This window comes from Canis aureus, chromosome 4, assembly GCF_053574225.1.
Source record: "Canis aureus isolate CA01 chromosome 4, VMU_Caureus_v.1.0, whole genome shotgun sequence".
Classification (NCBI taxonomy): Eukaryota; Metazoa; Chordata; class Mammalia; order Carnivora; family Canidae; genus Canis; species Canis aureus.
The window spans coordinates 11,165,195-11,184,189 of record NC_135614.1 but is presented as its reverse complement, the minus strand read 5'-3'; the positions used below and the strand labels follow the sequence as shown (position 1 = coordinate 11,184,189).

Here is an 18,995-nt window from a genome sequence, read left to right as displayed (position 1 = left end):
AACAATCTCAATACTCAAAGTCTAGGCTCTTGTGTTAAAACTAGAAAAATCTAGGTTCCATTCAAAATCCATGCCTTACTTGGATTTTCCCCTCTCCCCAATCTCTTTAAGATAAAAATCCTGATTAGACTGCCTGGTTGGCTTTTTTTCCACTTCTGGATGGCTCCCCCTGTCCTGTGCCTCCATTCTGGCCCCCTTGCATGAGTCGGGCACCTGGGATTCTTCTTAACCAGGAGTCTGAACAAACTTAAAGACCATCAGCTCAGAGTAATAAGTTAGTCTAATTAGGAATCAACAATTACTTCTTTTAATGTCAGTTCTCTGCTTCTTGGCCTCTTCTGGGGGAAAACATTACTATGTTTTTGCCCACAAACATAACAGTTTGGGAATTTTACTACCCTTTCAGTTTTTCAGTAGGGTTTGTAACTTCCAGCTACTACTGCTATAGTACTGAATGTCTCAATAACATTTAGAGGTATCATGCTTAAAACAACACTTATGGAATGAAAGAGAATAAAAACTGCTAAGAATGACTAATTATGATTAATCATTAATCATCCTTTCTAAAACTAATACTGTACCTTGTGTATTAAAGACAATTTTTTCCCGAGGAAGAGAAAACTTCCCAGTTCCTGTGGAGCACACGTAGACTGCACTTTCAGTATACAGATACGCAGTCTGATTTGAAAAGTTTGGAACCATCAACCGACACATAATCAAGTCTTCAGACTGAAAATTAAAGGTTACATTAATGAGAATTAAAAATACTTGTATAATTTTGCAAATTTACATTTTTATATACTATCTCATGAAAATGATAAAATAATTCAGATTGTCCTTTTTAAAACCTAAACACTACCCTTGGGATGATTTACAAAATATGACACAGAGTAAGTTTATAAACATCAATTGGAGAAACAATTTGTCAAGTTGTAAATCAACAAATTTTGAAAATTCCATGGTGATGAAATTTTAACTAAAAGCCTCTAACAAATGTGAGGAATTAAAAGATTAGTTTTCTATGTTATTGATTTAAAATTGGCAAATACTTTGTAAGCGATTCTTGGTAAACATTTTGGCTCCTACTTCACTGTGAAGCTATCGAGCACAAGAAAATTGAGTTAATTTGTTCATATATAAAATCAGAAACAGAAAGAAATATGACCTAATTAAATGAAATCAAATGCTAAAAATATATAGTTTATTAAAGAAGTAATTTTATAAATGAAACATTAAAAGTGGTATTCCATGATTTTATTCTGAAACTGTTTTCTTTATACCTCTTCTGCATTGCCTGAAAAATCTTAACACTGAGCATGTTTTTCTTGCATAATAAGGTTTATTTGAAATAAAAGGACAAAATAAACGATTTCCTTACAGTATTTAGTTAGAGTCATACTAAAAATAAAGACTTAACAAAATTAGATACTATACTTTTTTTTTTTTTAGATACTATACTTCTTAAGGCTAAATGAAATGAATTTACAGTTAAGGCTTTTCCTTATGAACATCATCATCATTCAAGAATATTTACAATTTTAAACAACTGCTTACGGTCAGCTGCTTCCACTCTCATTTCTTTTTAGCTAAGGTTGTGCAAAGGAACAAGTCTAAGATGACAAACAAAATGCAATGCCTAAAAACTAGCTATTTAAAAATATTTCCAAGCCCTGCAGGTCAATCTCTCAAAAGAACCTGACCCTGCAATGGTTCACACAAACAACTTGTTACATTACTGTCATTCCTAATTTAATTTGCAGACAGAAATCTTACCTGAAAAGGTGGATTATACTGAGTGACTTCTACAGTTACTGCATCTGACATTTGGTGGCCATTATCTTCTACTGTTATCAGAGAGTAATAAATGAGACATGGATTGTCTGCTGGGTGCCATGCAGCTGCCAAAATCAGGAGCCCATCACTAATCAATAAAAGAGAAAGATCTATAGCCTCTTTGGAAGTCAGCTTGTCAGTTTCTTATATAGTTAAAATGTGGACTAACCAGAAGACCTAGCAATCCTACTCCTAGATATTTGCCCAAAAAAAGTAAAAACTTATGTTCACACAAAAACCTGTGTGCAAATTGTTATAGTGGCTTTATTCATAATTGCCTAAAAATGGAAGCCCAATATCCTTCAACTGCTGAATAGATGACCCTGGTAATCTTTTTAAAAATATTTTATTTATTTGTGAGAGAGTATGAGTAGGAGGAGCAGAGGGAAAGAATGAATCCCAAGCAGACTCCAATCTCACGACCCTGAGATCATGACCTGAGCTGAAATCAAGAGTCACCCAGCTGCCCCAAACCTGGTAATTCTACAGTGTGCCACTACTTAGCAGTAAAAAGAAACCACTGAATGAGTATCAAATACATTATGCGAAGTGAAAGAAGTTAGTCTCAAAAGGCTTTAAACTTTATGATCTCATTTATAGGGCATTCTGAAAAAGGCAAAACTACAGGGACTGAAAATACATCAATAGTTGCCAGGGGTTGAAGGTGAAGGAGGAATTGATTACAAAGAGGCATGAGGGAATTTGGGAGGTGATGGACTATTCCATATACTGACTAGGTCTTACAAATGACTGAGTCTGCACTGGTCAAAACTCATTAAATTATACACTAAAACAGGTGAATTTTACTGTCCGTAAAGCACAGTTCAATAAATCTGACTTAAAAAAAGATCAACAGGGGCACCTGCCTTTGGTTTGGGCCACGATCCCAGGGGTTTTGGGATTGAGCTTCAGGTCTGGCTCCCCTGTCAGTGGAGAACTTTCTTTTCCCTCTGTCACTTCCCCTGCTTGTGCTTGCTCTCTCTCTCTCTCTCTAATAAATAAATAAAATCTTGAAAAAAAAAAAAAAAGATCAACAAATCAAATGCAGGACTGGTAAAAGAGAACCCTCAGGGCTAATTGTGCCCAAGTGAATTTTTATAAATGAAGCTTTACTGGAATACAGCTATGCCCACTCATTTCTATATTGTCCATAGATGCTTTCATGCTACTGTTGATAGAATAGTTCATGCTATCATTGATAGCCTAGAAGACTACATGGCCCCCAAAGCCTAAAATAGTCAGTTTGAGGCCCCTCACAAAAAAGGCTGCCAAACCCTTGCCTAATTTGTTCTTTAAAGCTTACTCTGGTTAGGAGGAACATCATTTTGGTTTTAATTTTAACAACTAATTACAGAAATTTCAATATGAAAACAAACCTTTTCCTATCTTAAAGCTTGTATGTTCCTCTCAAGTCTATCAAAATTATTGCCCTCAACAAAGAATAGTCTCTAATCTCAACCCCTCCAAAACATTCAGTAGCATTTATTATTAGCAACTTTCACGCAAGTCTCAGAAATATTAACAGGGAGCAAGCGCCCTCTATTGACAACTAAAAATAAGAAGCCAAAAAAAAAGCCCCCAAAACAAAAAAACAAGCTGATGACTAATTGGTATCACTCCAAATCAAGTGATCCTAACATGGCTTTCATTTCTTTTTCCACCGTTCTCCTCACCCAGCCCCTGAACCCTTATCACTTCTACTTGGACTCTTGAAAGGAATCCAAAAATATTGGCCCAAATTTGTAATATACTGGCAGTGACCTAAAGAGCTAATACAAGACATAGATGTCATACGTAAAAAGGAACTAATGGATTAAAGACCTAAATGTTGAGACCTGAAACTATAAAACTCCTAAAAGAAAACACAAGCAGTAATCTCTTGGACATCAGCCTTAACAACATATTTATGGATATGTCTCCTCAGGCAAGGAAAAAAATTAACATCAAACTATTAGGGCTACACCAAAATAAAAAGATTTTGCACAGCAAAGGAAACTATCAACAAAACAAAAGGCAACCTGCTGAATGGAATTTCGCAAATGATGTATCTGATAAGGGGTTAATATCTAAAATATATAAAGAACTTAACAATTCAACACCCAAAAAACCCAATTTTTTGGGCAGAGGCCCTGAACAGTTTTCTAAAGAAGACATACAGATGGCCAGCAAACACATGAAAAGATGCACAACATCACTAATCATCAGGAAAATGCAAATCAAAACCACAATGAGATAGCATCTTATACTTATTAGAATGGCTATAAAAAACAAGAATTAACAAGTATTGGTGAAGATGTGGAGAAAAAAAAAGGAGTCCTCACACTCTATTGGTGGGAATGCAAACTGGTGAAGCCATTGTGGAAAACAGTATGGAGGTTTCTTGAAAAATTAAAAAAACATATGATCCAATAATTCCACCACTGGGGATTTATCCAAAGAAAACAAAAACACTAAATTGAAAATATACATGCACCCCTATGTTTATTGGAGCATTGTTTACAACACCTGAGACATGGAAGCAATTCCAAAGCCCATCAACAAATGAATGGATAAACAAGATGTGTGTGTATATGGGTGTATATATATACCTAAGTATCAATGTATGTAGTACATATATACACACATACACACATGCATAGTGGAATATTAGTTATAAAAAAGAGTGAGATCTTGCCATTTGTGACAACATAGATGGCACTAGAAGATATTCTGTTAACTGAAATAGGTCAGACACAGAAAGACAAATACCATAAGCTTCCCCTATATGTGGAATTTTAAAAACAAATGAACAAACAGAAAAATGAAGGACTCTCGGTTGCGAGAAAGGAGATTATTGAGGGAATGGGCAAAATAGATAAGGGAAATTAGTAGATACAACTTCCAATTATAAATAGTGTAGCCAAAAACAAACAAACAAAACAAAGCAAAAAGAGGAACCAAGTGAGGCCCCAGAGAATGTGGTCTTGAATGTACCAAGGAGTGAGGTATAGTTGGTTAGACCTATGGTAAGGTTCTATATTGAAGTTACTCTAAAGACTAACACTGGGTGATGAAAGGTGCTCACCAAATCACAGAGATATGTCTAACAAATAGAATTCCTTAGAGACTGGTGTTAGACCAGTTGTATTTGATATCTTTATAAAAACATCTTCACATTTGAAAAAAACGATGCACTTTTAGGTAGCACAGAAGACACACAGATAATCTAAATTTTGCAGACCAGTAAAAATTTAACAAATTTTTATGTGAATATACACAAGATACTACATTTAAGACTTAAAATATCCAGGGCAGCCCGCGTGGCTCAGCGGTTTAGCACCTGCCTTCAGCCCAGAGTCTGATCCTGGACTGCCGGGATTGAGTCCCACATTGGGCTCCCTGCATGTAGCCTGCTTCTCCTTCTGCCTGTGTCTCTGCCTCTCTCTCTCTGTCTCTCATGAATAAATAAATAAAATCTTAAAAACAAAACAAAACAAAAACACAAATTCACACCAAAAATGAGGCTGAGTTCCATATCAATAATAATCTAATAAAAGAACTTATAAGCCTATTCATTAAAAATATATGCTTAGGTTGCAAACCTGGCTAAAACGAGCAGAAGATTAAGGAGCAGCAAGGAGCACCAATGAGCATCAGGAAGATGAACACTATTCTTAAATAGAAAAAAATGTATGCAGACATGGACACACTGTATGGATCACCAGAGGGTCCAGAAGGAGAACTGAGAGCTGTGTCTTGAAAGCCCCAAAGCATCTTGTTAAACATGACAATAGGGGAGAGGAGCCTGGGCTCTGATCCAATACAGCAATTCCTAAGCATGTTTCTCTTCCTGTTTGCAGTCTACTTCTCCATTCTGAAAACTATGTGAAAAAAATGTCTGCATCACACGCCCACATGGGCTGTGTGTCCCAGCAGCAGTTCTAAACTTTCTGAAAGTCTGGTAGAGATACATGAAAACACATAAACTATATGTAATTAAACCATTTATGGAAATTAAATAGGTACTATTATTTCTACCTCTTTGATAGTTTATATGAGGTTTCTAGTATAAAAAAAGATCTGACATTCTCAAGAGCCTCAGAAAAATTATACAGAATTTCAATATCCTTCCAAAAAACAAGTAGAATTTGTTCTACTAAACTAAATTACTCTAAAATACATAAAAATTGCCCTTAACTTCTGGTAAGTTGTGTTTTGAAGAATTACAAATCAAGTACCCATAATGCACTCATTATGAACTTTCTCATGGAAGCCATGTTACAACTGGTTTTCAAGTTCCATACAATCTTTGGTATTAAAAGTAAATTGTAAGACAGCTAATAAAGCTAACACAACTGCAACACAGCGAAAAAGCTCAGCTTTAACAGACTAACCTAGGGCCTTAAGCATGACTTAGAGAATTGTCTCCTCTTGTCTTTAAGAGGAAATTCATTGAGTATAAACCCTGAGTTCTTACTTGTACTGCCAAGACAAGATCTCACCCCACCTTCCTTTCTTTAATATAGCCACAAACATAGGCTTACTAAAGCAAAATGGCTGCAACAGTATGCCTGGAATCTCCACTCAGAAAAGAATGACAGCAGCAGGGAGGACGGCTCTTTGCATGAAGTAAGAGAAGCTCCAGCCATGACAGCAGGAAAGATTGGTCTCGAACTAGGGCAGACAGCTAATATAAAAATATACAGCCAAAGGCTGAAAACTGCCTGTTTGTAAAAGAGAAACAGCATCTCTAGAAAAGGACACTAAACCACTTAGTAAGGTATGAGAGTATGATGAGATTAGCAGTAAAAAACAGATAGCAAGACTGCTCATCACTTTACAAAAAACATTATTTTTCCAAATAACTACCTATGTTCTTGATGACAAACTAATTACTTACCAGTTTTGCTTCAAATCCAAATACCGAACGTTAACCCCTTCTTTAATAGCTTCATAGTTACTTTCAGATCCCTATATAAAAAAATCAGTAACATAAGCTCCATGACTGTAAGAATCAGTTTTTCACCTCTGTAGTCCCAGCACCTACTAAATAGTTCAAAGAGTTATCAAATAATGTATGCATTTTAAAAACTACTAAGTAAATCAGTGAGCTCCAGTATTTCTAGAGACTGAAGGTCCCATTTCTGCTTATCTGATGGCTAAAAGCTACATTACATTGCATTGAAATGTGTTAAAATAAATAAAACAATTTAAAAAACTAGCATTCTCATATAACCAAAAATGTGAATTATAAAGCTGAATATTATTTTTCCTTACCCATATAGCATCAGTGATGTTTTCCTTCAGGGCTCTATTTATATCCCAACTATGTGCTTGTTTTTCTGAAGAATCATCTAATTCCCATTTACTAATGTTTGAACTTGTCAGGCTATAAAAGCTTGCTCTCTCTCTATCCCAAAGGACACTTGAAAGCTGTATGGAGAGAAGAAAAAAGTTTACAGATTTCTAAGTTCTAATGTTAATGAACTATTTTTCTGAAATTCAAGTTTTATGTATTTTATGAGTATTCTATTAGTAATCCTAGCAGAATTCTTCATTTAGGATTCAAAAAAGGAGTGATCCTGAAATGGACCTTGAAAGCAAGGTAAGATTTCCATAGGCAGAAATATAAAAGTATACAGCCCAAAAAGAGTACAGTGTGGGAAAGTTATAAGGTCTTTCAGAAAACATGTAGTCCTGTTACATTGGAATGTAGATTGTAACAAAAAAAGAATTAGAAATAACATTCAAATGAAAAATTACGAACACACAGCAGAGTCCTGAATAGGAGTTTGTAAATCTAGTAAACAAGATATTATCAATGGCTTTTGAACTCAAGAACTGTTATAGGAAAATGAATGTGGCAAGTTATATGTACATAGTTCTTTTTTTTTTTTTTTTTTTTTAGAAAAGATTTCATTTGAGAGCAAGAGAGAGAGCACAAGCAGAGGGAAGGGCAGAGGCAGAGCCCAATATGGGGCTTCATCCCAGTGCCCTGGAATCATGACCTGAGCCTAAGGCAGATGCTTAACTGACTGAGCCACCCAGGTGCCCCATGTAGGTAGATTATTTTGCCTTTTCAAGTATATACTTGGTTCTGAAGTACAGTTATGTTTTTAGTTGGGCACACATGATTGTTTTGAGTTAAAGCCCTACTTTTCTCCATTTTTCCTGTTACCATGATTCTGGCCACTAACAGGATAAGGGGCCAACAGTGAGTAAACTAAACTGGCATGAAGAACTTAGGGGAAATTTAAAAAGAGTGTAGATTAGGGCATAACAATGGAAGCAAGAGATAGGGATTAAAATGAGACATGGTAGAAGTCAAATCTATAGTATCTGATAAGTAAGTAATTTGCTATAGAAGGGAAGACACATATATACAGGATGAAGGTTTTATATTGAGGTTACTAAAAAAAGTGACAGGGTCATGAACAGAAATAAACAGCCCAAAAGAGAAACGAGTTTTATATACACTTCTGGTACAGAAAACATAAGAGAAGAGGGAATATGAGCAATGTGTTTTCAGACACATCAGGTTTTAGGTCCAAAGACCATCAAGAAAGTGGATGATGAGAGCAACCTGCAGTGACGAACAGCACAGTGAGAAGAAAATGTGCTTTTGATTCCCAGAGGCCTGGGCACGTATCTGCCACAGAGTAGCTGTGCAACCTCAGGCAGTTTACATAATGTCCCTGAGGCTGTATCTTCATCTGCAAACTGGGGAGAATGCTCTCTACATTATAGGTCATCATAACAATTACTCCAGATAACAAATACAGAGCACCTAGCAGAGAATAGATGTTCCACGTTAGCTCTCGTCCACCTCCTTTCACTATTCCAGAGCCTGAGGCAGAAGCCCGGCTGACAGATCTAGATCTGAGTCATCCACACATACAGCTGGAGTCATGGGAGTGGAGAACACACTTTTGGTTAAATCTAAAAACCAAAATTGGTCCTTAAACACATTTATAATTTTATATAACAATTTTAATTCAAAAACTCTACTTAGAATCTGTATGATTTAAGAATACTAAAGTTACAGGGTTTGCAAAAGGGTTTGGTTAATACGAACTCATTTGATCAAAACATGCTTCCCTGAAAAAAAATCAAAGATTCTATTTCATATACACTAGTGTTCATACGGAGGCAATATCAACATCATAGGAAACTTCCAACTTACTGATTTCACTAAGAAACAAGCTTGTAAAACAAAATTATTTTTATCAACTTACGATGAGATCACTACTTGGAGATAAAATTCCCAAAAGAGAAGAAACCTTCCGACCAATTCCTGAAAGCATGCCTTGTCCTTGAGGTAGGATATGTTGATGAATCTTTCCTAAACTATCAGGTATCAGCCGAACCAGCTGGGTTCCCAATGAGGACAAAATAAAACTTCCTCCCTATGAACAAATATTGTGAAAGCAGTTATGCATCTACAACTGAGATAAAGAACATTAACACAAAATGCTTTGATCATAGAAACAAATCATCTATCATCTATACCTTAAAACAAATCTAAAAAGAATTTTAAGTGTCATTTTACTAAAATGATTTAATTATGAATCCACTCACATGATATTAACTCTACACAGAAAAACTTCAGGGATGTCTGGATGGCTCAGCAGTTGTGTCTGCCTTCAGCGCAGGGTGTGATCCTGAAGACCTGGAATCAAGTCCCGCATGGGGCTTCCTGCCTGAGCTTGCTTCTCCCTCTGCCTCTCTATGTCTCTCGAGAATGAATAAATAAAATCTTTAAAATAAAAAAAGAAAAAGAAAAACTTCAGTTATAATTGTTTTTTTAATCACATATTTTTCTTTTTTTAAAAAAAGATTTATCCATGAGACATAGAGAGGCAGAGACAGGCAGAAGGAGAAGCAGACTCCCCATGGGGAGCCTGATTTGCTACTTGATCCCAGGGCTTCGGGATCACAACCTGAGCCAAAGACAGATGCTCAACCACTGAGCCACCCAGGAGTCCCAACTGCATGTTTTCTTAATTCTGATCCTTAAACAGGTTCACCATACTGCAGGTTCAACAAATCGAGTATCACACTTTATTGTTGGCAAACTTGCAGAGTGGACATTAGTAAACTATTCTTCATACCATTTAAGGGTTCCTAAGTCACTGTCTGAAAATTTCTGAAAGAAATGAATACCACTGGCCATGATCCAATATTGGTATTTCAGAGTCCTAGGAGAAAGGCTTTCTTTTGTCCACCTATTGAAATCCTAGACCCTTTCATTCTTCTCACCTCTTTTTGATCCCCCTCTGGCCTGTACGGTCTATTCAAAACAATTTTTAGTCGTTTACATCTCACTCCCAAGCCAAAACACAGCTTTCCAATAAATATAAAAGAATACTCATTGTATACCTGTACTGCTGTTAGGAAACTGTAAGTCTTATCACCTCCCAAATCTACGAAGGTCTCTGTGTAGATATCTTCACCGGCAAGGCTTGGCCAATAGCGGATGGCTCCTTCTCTGGTGGCAACCATGACAGCAACAGCCTTGAAACAATATAACAGTCAGTAATCACAATAAAAAAGACCCTGAAACTAGGAGTCTGGTGACACCAATAAAAAGAAACCAGGGCAATTTACTATTTAACAAAAATTAGGGGGGACAAAACCCCTCCTTTTTATATTTTAAAAATTATCAGACTATAAAATTTACTTTCTTTTGTTGTGCAGTTCTACAAAAAAAAAATTTTTTTTTTTAGTTCTACAAATTTTAACACATGTACAGACCCACGTAACTACCACCAATATAGGGACACAGCACAATTCTGTCAACACCCCAAACTTCCTGGTGCTCTCTCTTAATAATCACATCTTTCCCTCATCCTAACCCTGACAACCACTGTTTCCATCATTAGTGTTCCATCTTTCTGAGAATGTCAAGCAAATGAAATCATATAGAATGTAACCTTTAAGCACCAGCTTATCTTACTTCAGCATGTCTTGAGATCCATCCAGATTGTTACTGTTATCAAGAGTTCATTCCTTTTCACTGCTGAGTAGAATTCCATTCTATGGATGAACCCTGTTTGTTTATTCATTCACTTGTTAAAGGACACTTGGGTTGTTTCCACCTTTGGCTATCACAAATAAAAAGCTGCCATGACATTCATACACTGTTTTTTGTGTAAATATAAGTTTTAACTTCTATAAGGTAAACAGCCAGGAAGGGAATTGCTGGGTCATAACAGCAAGTGTGAAAATCCAGTAGCTATACCATTTTGCATTCTCATCAGGAATGTATGAATTCCAGTTGCCCCATATCCTTGGGAATACTTCGTAGTGTCAGTATTTTGTATTTTAGCCATTTTAAGAGATGTATTATGATATCTCACTATTGTTTCAATTTACATTTCCCTAATAGCTAATGACATGAACACCTCTGTGACACCCTTGGTGTCTGTTCAAGTCCTGTGCCCTGTTTTTAAATTCAGTTGTTTTCTTAATAAGCCTTGAGAGTTCATTTTGCATTTGAGATACAAGTCCTTTGATGGCCATAGGACTTAAGAATATTCTCCTCCAGGCTGTAGCTTGTCTCTTTTTCTTGTCACTGTGTTTGACAGAGCCAATTTTTAAATTTTGATGAGGTCCAATTTATCCATTTTTTAAAATGAATCATGCTTTCGGTGATTTCCAAGAACTCTTTGTCTAACCCCAGATTATGATGATTTTTTTTCCTGTTTTCTTCTAAAAGTTTTTATAGTTTTATGTTTTACATCTAAACCTATGATCCATTTTGAGTTAATCTTTATATAAAGTAGGAGATTTAGGGAGTAGTTCTTCCTTTCTCTCTTTTTCTTTGCATAAGGATGCCCAATGGTCCCAACACCATTTACTGAAAAGACCATCCTTACTCCATTGAATAATTGTTGCAGCTGTCAAAGATCAAAGGGCCACTCTGTATCTGTAGTCTCTATTCTGTTCAAATGCCCTTATATGTCCCTTTGCCAATACAAGTCTTGATTCCTGTGGCTTTATCATTATGTCTCTAAATCAGGTTGGATGATTCCTCTAATAGTAGAACTTCTTTATTTAAAAAAAATGCGTATCAATAAGCATTTAAGTCACCTACCTGAGTAGATTGTGTTTCACCTGAGTTATCAGAGTAAGAGAGAGCCACCAAGTCAGCACTCCAGTCGAAGTCACTAGGTGGCAGTTGAAGTTCTTTGCAAACAGATAACTAAAGAAGAAACCCAAACAAAAAAATCTTTCACATCAATCGAATTTTTTAAAATATGTACCTGACTTCACTATTTTTTTTCCTTGCATATTTTAGATTCTGACTCACTGCTGGAAATACCATTCTACAAATATTCTTTCTTCTCACATCTTTTTGATCAGGCTTTCGGTAATTTCAAAACAAAGTTTTTTAACAGATATAGGATTAGGAAAACTTAAAAGCTAGACTAGTCCCTGAATATCAACTACTCCAATGTTTTTCTGGACTAAATAAAGTCTATTGGTTAAGAAAAATACGTATGGAATTTTCCTAGGCTAGTCTTGATTTGTTTGACAACTAACATCAGCATTACCACAGAGCAATTAATTATACCAAGTTGTCTAGAAAATATTTCTTAGCCTCAGCCAGGTATCAGGTTCCTTCTGCTAACTCATCACAGCACCCAGAATGTCTGTCTCCCTTTCCTATGCTCACAAATATTATTTTCTATGTAGTAGCAGTACAGAGGTCACAGACATCAAGAGTTTAGGTAAGCAGGAGTCCCCAGTTCCAAAGGAATAAGGCCCAGTAACAGTAACCAGTGAGTGATGTAAGAGAGGATGCCTGATCTGAAACACACAGGAAAATAGGTTGCTGAGGATAAGGTTCTGGAAACACAAATGATAACCCTATGTGAGAAACTTGACAACTGAAAGTTAAACTAGCAATTGCTAAAACTGGTATCATTTTTTCTTTGTTTTTTAAAAAGACATTTATTTATTTGGGGGGCGAAGGTAGAGGGAGAGAGAAAATCCTGAAGCAGACTCCTCACTGAGTGCAGTGAGGCAGAGCTCCATTTCAGGACCCCAAGATTATGATGTGAGCAGAATCAGGAGTTGCTGCCTAACTGACCGAGCGCCCCCAGGCACCGCTCAGTTCTTCTCTCTTAAGCATCATTCAGTAAATTCAGTGAAACACAATCCTATTTTAGAAATAAACTCAGTTCATTAGCTTATGTGGACAGCATTTAGTCTTTAAACTCCATTAGATAGACTGACAAGATGCTTATAACAATCATTAAAAATTTTAAAGTCTCTAATGTTATTAAATGTAAGTAACATAGCTCTAGTTTAAAATTATTAAATGGGAGGAACTTTTCCCCCCAATAGAAATGTGTATGCATGCTCAGTGTTTCATATTGTAACAAAAATGGAAATCCATAATGTTGTATAAATTCAGATTACTGTCCTGTAACAACTCTAAAGCTTTATTAGAGTAAAAATCTAGAGCCAATTGGTAATCCTCTCCTCTATCTCCTACTAGTTCTCTAAACAGCAATTACCTTAGTAATAGGTGACAGAGCAATCTTCCAAATAATGAGTTTCTCTTTGCAGACCAGACAAGCCCATCCACCTTCATCTATGTGAACAGTGAGCTGATCATCAACTTTAAAAAAAAGTGTGTAATTAATCTTAAAGCATAAATTTTTAAAAATTGTTAAAAAGAAAAAAGATCCTTAAAATTCCTTATATGAAAATCTTCTTTATGGCTACATTCTTTATATATATATATAAGTTATTACCACATACAAAAAAGATTCATTCACATCAAAAAATGCTTTTTTTTCCCCCAAAAAATGCTATTGAGTAAATCAATATTTATTAACAAAACAAGAATCTATTTGACTTTTATAACCATTTTTGGAAATGTATCTGAAGGCAAAAAGTGTATTTTAGGCTTAGGTTTACTATCTTTTAATATTTGCTATAAACAGATATCTTACTTTCTGTAATATTTAGTAACATCTATAATTTTATTTTGATATGGAAACACAAATAATCTCCCATTAAATATATAAAAAAATTTCAAGGAAAAATTGTTCCTTCAAAAGAATGTGATTTTAAAATACTTTCTTTAAAAGTATAATAAATCATTATATGCAAACATATATAAATATCAAAGGTGACATTCCATATTTTTTAAAAAGCTATTTATTTTAAAAAGAGAGAGAGCACATACATGAGGGAGGGACAGAAGGAGTAGAAGAGAATCTAAAGCAGGCTCCCCACTAAGCACAGGGCTCAATTCCGTGACCTTATCTAAAACCAAGAGCCAGCCGCTTAACTAACTGAGCCACCCAGGTGTCTCATGGGTTACATTCCATATTAAATGGCAAAACTAAATTAGTATGTTGCTGTCATAAGCGTTAGTGGCCAACTAATGTGTTAGCCCTAGAAATTTAATTAACTTGAGCTCTGCTCTTTGCTTAAAAGCAGGGTACAGAGGGCAAAACAAAAGGCATCAATAACGTACAAGCTACAATACTAAATCATGCCTAAGCTAAGTGTGTGTTTTTTGCTGAATTAGAATGCTCAATATTTTCTTTTCCTAAAAGCAATATAGCAGCTCCAAATACTCTACAGGCAAACCCCTGAGGTCTCTGATTTAACACACAGTACTTGGTAGGTTTCTATATAGGGAAAAGTTCTTATAGTTTACATATGCACATCCTAATTTCTAGGGATTCTCTCCTTTGAGGCTCTGTACTATTAATAGTACTATCTGTGCTATTTGTTCAAGCCTGGTGGCATGAACCAGGAGTATGTTAAAAGGCTTAAATACAATTTAAGCTGAAATTTTTTGAAGAGTAATAAAAAATATAACATATGTATTTAAAACAAGAACAGTGCATAATAGAGGTTTGTGGAAATTTAGTTGTCTGAACACCACCGTAACTGAATTCCCAAGGACTCATAGACAAAGATATGCAACTTCAAGTTGATGAGAAATATTCCTTTCTAGAATAGGGTACTTTAACCTTTTTTGACTGTCATTCACAGTATGAAACACACTTTGTATCACAATACATTCAAATACAATTTAAATAAAACAGGGCAGCCTGATTTCAGAAATGCTGTCGTAATGGTTTTTAACAACTTTTATTCTTCTTACTGGTGCTGTTTTGTAGAATCAGGATCAACATTAACAGGTTTTGCGGGGATTGTTTTATACCTTTTTTTTTAAATCAGACTTCTATTTTTATGTTTTAACATTTTCATAAAAAAAATTTTTGTAACTGGAGCCACGTAACAAATATGAGGAAAATTGTGCCTTGTTTCAACAGTTTTGCTAATTCTTAGGCTGAAAGATGACAGATGCCTAGAGTTTACCTTATGTTGAATTAAAATCAGTATTTCTCTAACAACAAAAAAAAAAACCAACAGGGCAGCCTGGGTGGTTCAGCGGTTTAGCGCCACCTTCAGCCCAGGGCCTAATCCTGGAGACCCAGGATCGAGTCCCATGTCGGGCCTCCTGCATGGAGCCTGCTTCTCCCTCTGTGTCTCTGCCTTTCTCTCTCTGTCTCTCATGAATAAATAAACAGAATCTTAAAAAAAATTATCTAACATTATTATATGAAATGCACTCTGATATCATGCACTCTGTTTTTTTAAGTGCTGGCCATGAGACACTAAACTGACTTCAGTCACTACTTACAGTTTGAAAAACACTTCCAGAAAATCACAAAAATCTAGAATTGAATCATAAACAAAAATGACTTGGGTTCATCACTGAGGATGCTCTGAACTTTGCTCCCCCAGTCACCCAACCCCTCGTCCTTAGTGTTGCCTTTTTGATGCTTGTGTGACTGCATCTTCCAAATTTCCACTCTAATTCTCTGCCAAGAGAATCTTCTACAGGTACCACATTGATAACATAAATGTGTACATAAAACCTCTGGGATACTACACAGGATCCAGAAATAGAAGTAAGATTTGACCTGATTGCAGTATTACACCCAATAGTGTGAGGCAGTGGTTGTTTTTTTTTTTTTTTTTAAAGCTAACTTCATACACACAAATTCTGAAATTGGACTGAGTTTTGCATATGCAATGTTTAAAGCCATAAAAGAAGTAACATGATTGTGCTAAGAATAGACTCATTCTGCTTCTGAAATTTATTTTATTTTTCAGTTACAGTGAAGATCAAATATGTTATCTGTTTCTGCCCGATTTAAGTGAAGGAATATCACAGAAAGCACAAATTTCGATCTAAGCTAGAGCCAGGCTGCATTCTGAATTGCTAATAAAGGCAAATGGAAAATGATACCCACCTTCAGCCAATGTTAAGGCTTCCATTATTTTAACAGGAAGAGAAGATCCAAATGTTTTCACATCATAGTTCATAGACTCAGTTACACAATGGTGTGGCAATATCCGTGTAGGTGTCCCTCTAAAGAAAAGAAACCATATTATTTGAATCATAACTTAAAATTGTGTTATTCTGATCTTTACATACCTATTTTCACATGAAGAGAAGATCTTGCTTTGGCTCATGTCTACTGCAATTAACTATATTTTTCATTAAAAAAAAAAAGACTGACAGGATCTAGAAAAACTTGGTTTCGGACTCTTCTGCTCTAGCAATCAGATGCATGCTCTATTTGCTTAGACCCTTTATAACTGCTTCCTTAGTTGTGAAATACAAAGGTTGGACTAGATCAGTGTTTTCCAAATTGTGGGTCATTTTGAAGGTCTCAATCAACATTTATGAAAAATGAAATAGAATATAATCTAGAAAAAAAAAAAGAATATAATCTAGAATTTATTCTACACTGTGGTCAAAAAAGCTTTACAAACATTGGGTTAGATCATCCTTAAGCTCTCATCAGCTCCAGAATTCTTTTTTTTTTTTTTTTTAATTTTTATTTATTTATGATAGTCACACAGAGAGAGAGAGAGAGAGGGGCACAGACACAGGCAGAGGGAGAAGCAGGCTCCATGCACCGGGAGCCCGACGTGGGATTCCATCTTGGGTCTCCAGGATCGCGCCCAGGGCCAAAAGCAGGCGCCAAACCGCTGCGCCACCCAGGGATCCCCCAGAATTCTTTTTATTGAAGTACAGTTGATATACAATGTTACATTAGTTTCAGATGTACAATACAGTAATTGGAAACTATGCTCTGCTCACAAGTATAACTACAGTCACCATGCAACCCTATTATATCACTGATTATATTCCCGATGTTGTACTTTTCATCCTCATGCCTTACACATTCCGTAACAGGAGGTCTGTACCTCTCACTCCCCTTCACCCATTTTGCCCTCATCAGCTATAGAACTTTATGAAATCTACTAGACTTGTACAATCAAGAAATTAAATAGGGTCCTGAATATCTGCTGTTATCTGTTCTTCAACACCAGATACAGCAGTCGAAATTGTATCTCCTGCGTTTAGGGCCACCTTCAGCCCAAGGCGTGATCCTACAGACCAGCGATCAAGTCCCATGTTGGGCTCCCTGCAGGGAGCTTGCTTCTCCCTCTGTGTCTCTCAATCTAAAAAAAAAAAAAAAAAAAAAAAAAAATTGTGTCTCCTTCTCATCTTGTTAACCTTCAAAAATAATGTAAAGTTACCAGTATAAAATTTATTCTCTCTTGTGAGGATTAAATGAGCTTTGTTTCCTGACAGAGCGTTATAACAAAGATTTTTCTTTAAATGATCACTGGAGGGGACCCCTGGGTGGCTCAGCGGTTTAGCACCTGCCTTTGGCCCAGGGCATGATCCTGGAGTCCCAGAATCGAGTCCTGCATTGGGCTCCCTGCACGGAGCCTGCTTCTCCCTCTGCCTGTGTCTCTGCTCCCCCCCGCCACATGTCTATCACGAATAAATAAATAAATCTTAAGAAAAAAATAAATGATCACTGGAAAGTAAGAAAAGTTTTTAAAACACATTAAATAGAGTACAGCTTTTATTCCCTGATTTTTCTCAAAAGTAGAAAACACTGACAAGATCACCACTTCGAAGAGCACTTTCAAAAGCAAAAAGTCAAAGACGCAGTGTAGTTTTTAAAAACCATTTCTCCTTTAAAGCATTGCAAACATTCAGAGATAAATTTTAACTATAAATTCAAAATCCAGCATCACAGTTTTCTTGCAAAAAAAAAGTTCATTTTTGGTAGACGAATTCTGAGGAAACTACTCTAAAACATGCTACCTTCTAAAGTTCTAAATTAATTATGACGGGGGGCATGGAGCATGATTTAACAGATATGTGGACTACTGTGAAACGCTTTTTTCTGGTAACTATTCTTATGTCAATGCTACGGATAACCTTTGCCCTATTTAATTTAGCTACAAAATTAACTTGTGTGGCCTAAAGTCCCTTAATTATCAATCAGCAGATATATTAACGGCAGTAATTATATCAGGCACTATACGATTTTCCTAGGCTGGAGACGCTCATTCCCACCATCGTCGAGGAATTTCATGTTGATTCACTTGGCCTTGAGTGAAGCGGGTTCAGGTCAAGTACTATCGCCATTTCACAGATGAAAAGAATGACTGACTGACTTGCACCGGAACACAGGGGCAGTAAGGAGGCGGCAGGCAACCACTCACTGCAATCCAACTTGTTCCCTTCTACACAGAGGTAGAAGAGACCTTTTCCATGAAAAGTGAAAAGTGAAGGCACAATTGACGAATTAAAAGCGAGGCTGAAATAACCCGCAAAGATGGCGAAGGTCTATTTCCCCCAAACTTCTGGCATTCCTCCCCGCCGCCCCCGGTTCCGGAGGATTCTGGAGACACTGGCCCAGCAGGCCCGCGAGGCACGTAAGCCTGCGCATCACCGGACCGAACCGGGGACAATCACGTACCTCGAGCTCAGCGAGCTACGCCGGCCGACGGGCGAAAAGACCACCGGGGAGCTGACTGCCGACCCCAGGCACAGCCCTTTCCTGCTCGCCGTCCGGGGCGTGGAACCTGGCCCGACTCCGCCTAGCGGGCCCCTCCGGGTTCCGGGCCCGGGTGTCCGCGGAGAGGAGACGGCCGGGAACATGACGGAAGGGAGAGGCGACACAGAACGCGCCGATCCCGCCGGTGCGGCCTGCAGCTCTGCTCGCGCGCGGAGCTTGAACACCCAGAGGCGGGAGGGCGCGCAGTGATGACGTAAAAACACAGCGCCAAGCTGCGGGCTTTGTAGGGTGGCGGGGGCAGAGCGCGCG

The 18,995-nt window shown here is 36.9% G+C and overlaps 1 protein-coding gene across 2 annotated transcripts in view; it reads right to left on the bottom strand.

Annotated features, from left to right (window-relative positions):
- The window catches only part of NUP133 (nucleoporin 133), a 53,959-nt gene extending 35,013 nt beyond the window's left edge, over positions 1-18,946 (bottom strand). The window contains exons 1-10 of one of the 2 annotated variants that reach the window (XM_077894557.1): positions 18,648-18,946; positions 16,107-16,225; positions 13,338-13,441; positions 11,909-12,016; positions 10,192-10,326; positions 9,048-9,218; positions 7,090-7,245; positions 6,713-6,783; positions 1,774-1,921; positions 582-729 (exon numbers count right to left, since the gene is read on the bottom strand). In XM_077894557.1, coding sequence (XP_077750683.1) covers positions 582-729; positions 1,774-1,921; positions 6,713-6,783; positions 7,090-7,245; positions 9,048-9,218; positions 10,192-10,326; positions 11,909-12,016; positions 13,338-13,441; positions 16,107-16,225; positions 18,648-18,829 — 1,342 coding nt within the window. In that variant the 5' untranslated portion in view covers positions 18,830-18,946. Of the gene's footprint in view, positions 1-581; positions 730-1,773; positions 1,922-6,712; positions 6,784-7,089; positions 7,246-9,047; positions 9,219-10,191; positions 10,327-11,908; positions 12,017-13,337; positions 13,442-16,106; positions 16,226-18,241; positions 18,267-18,647 lie in introns of those variants that run through there. The other variant, XM_077894558.1, reaches the window with a different exon arrangement.
- Positions 18,947-18,995: the final 49 nt, after the last annotated feature.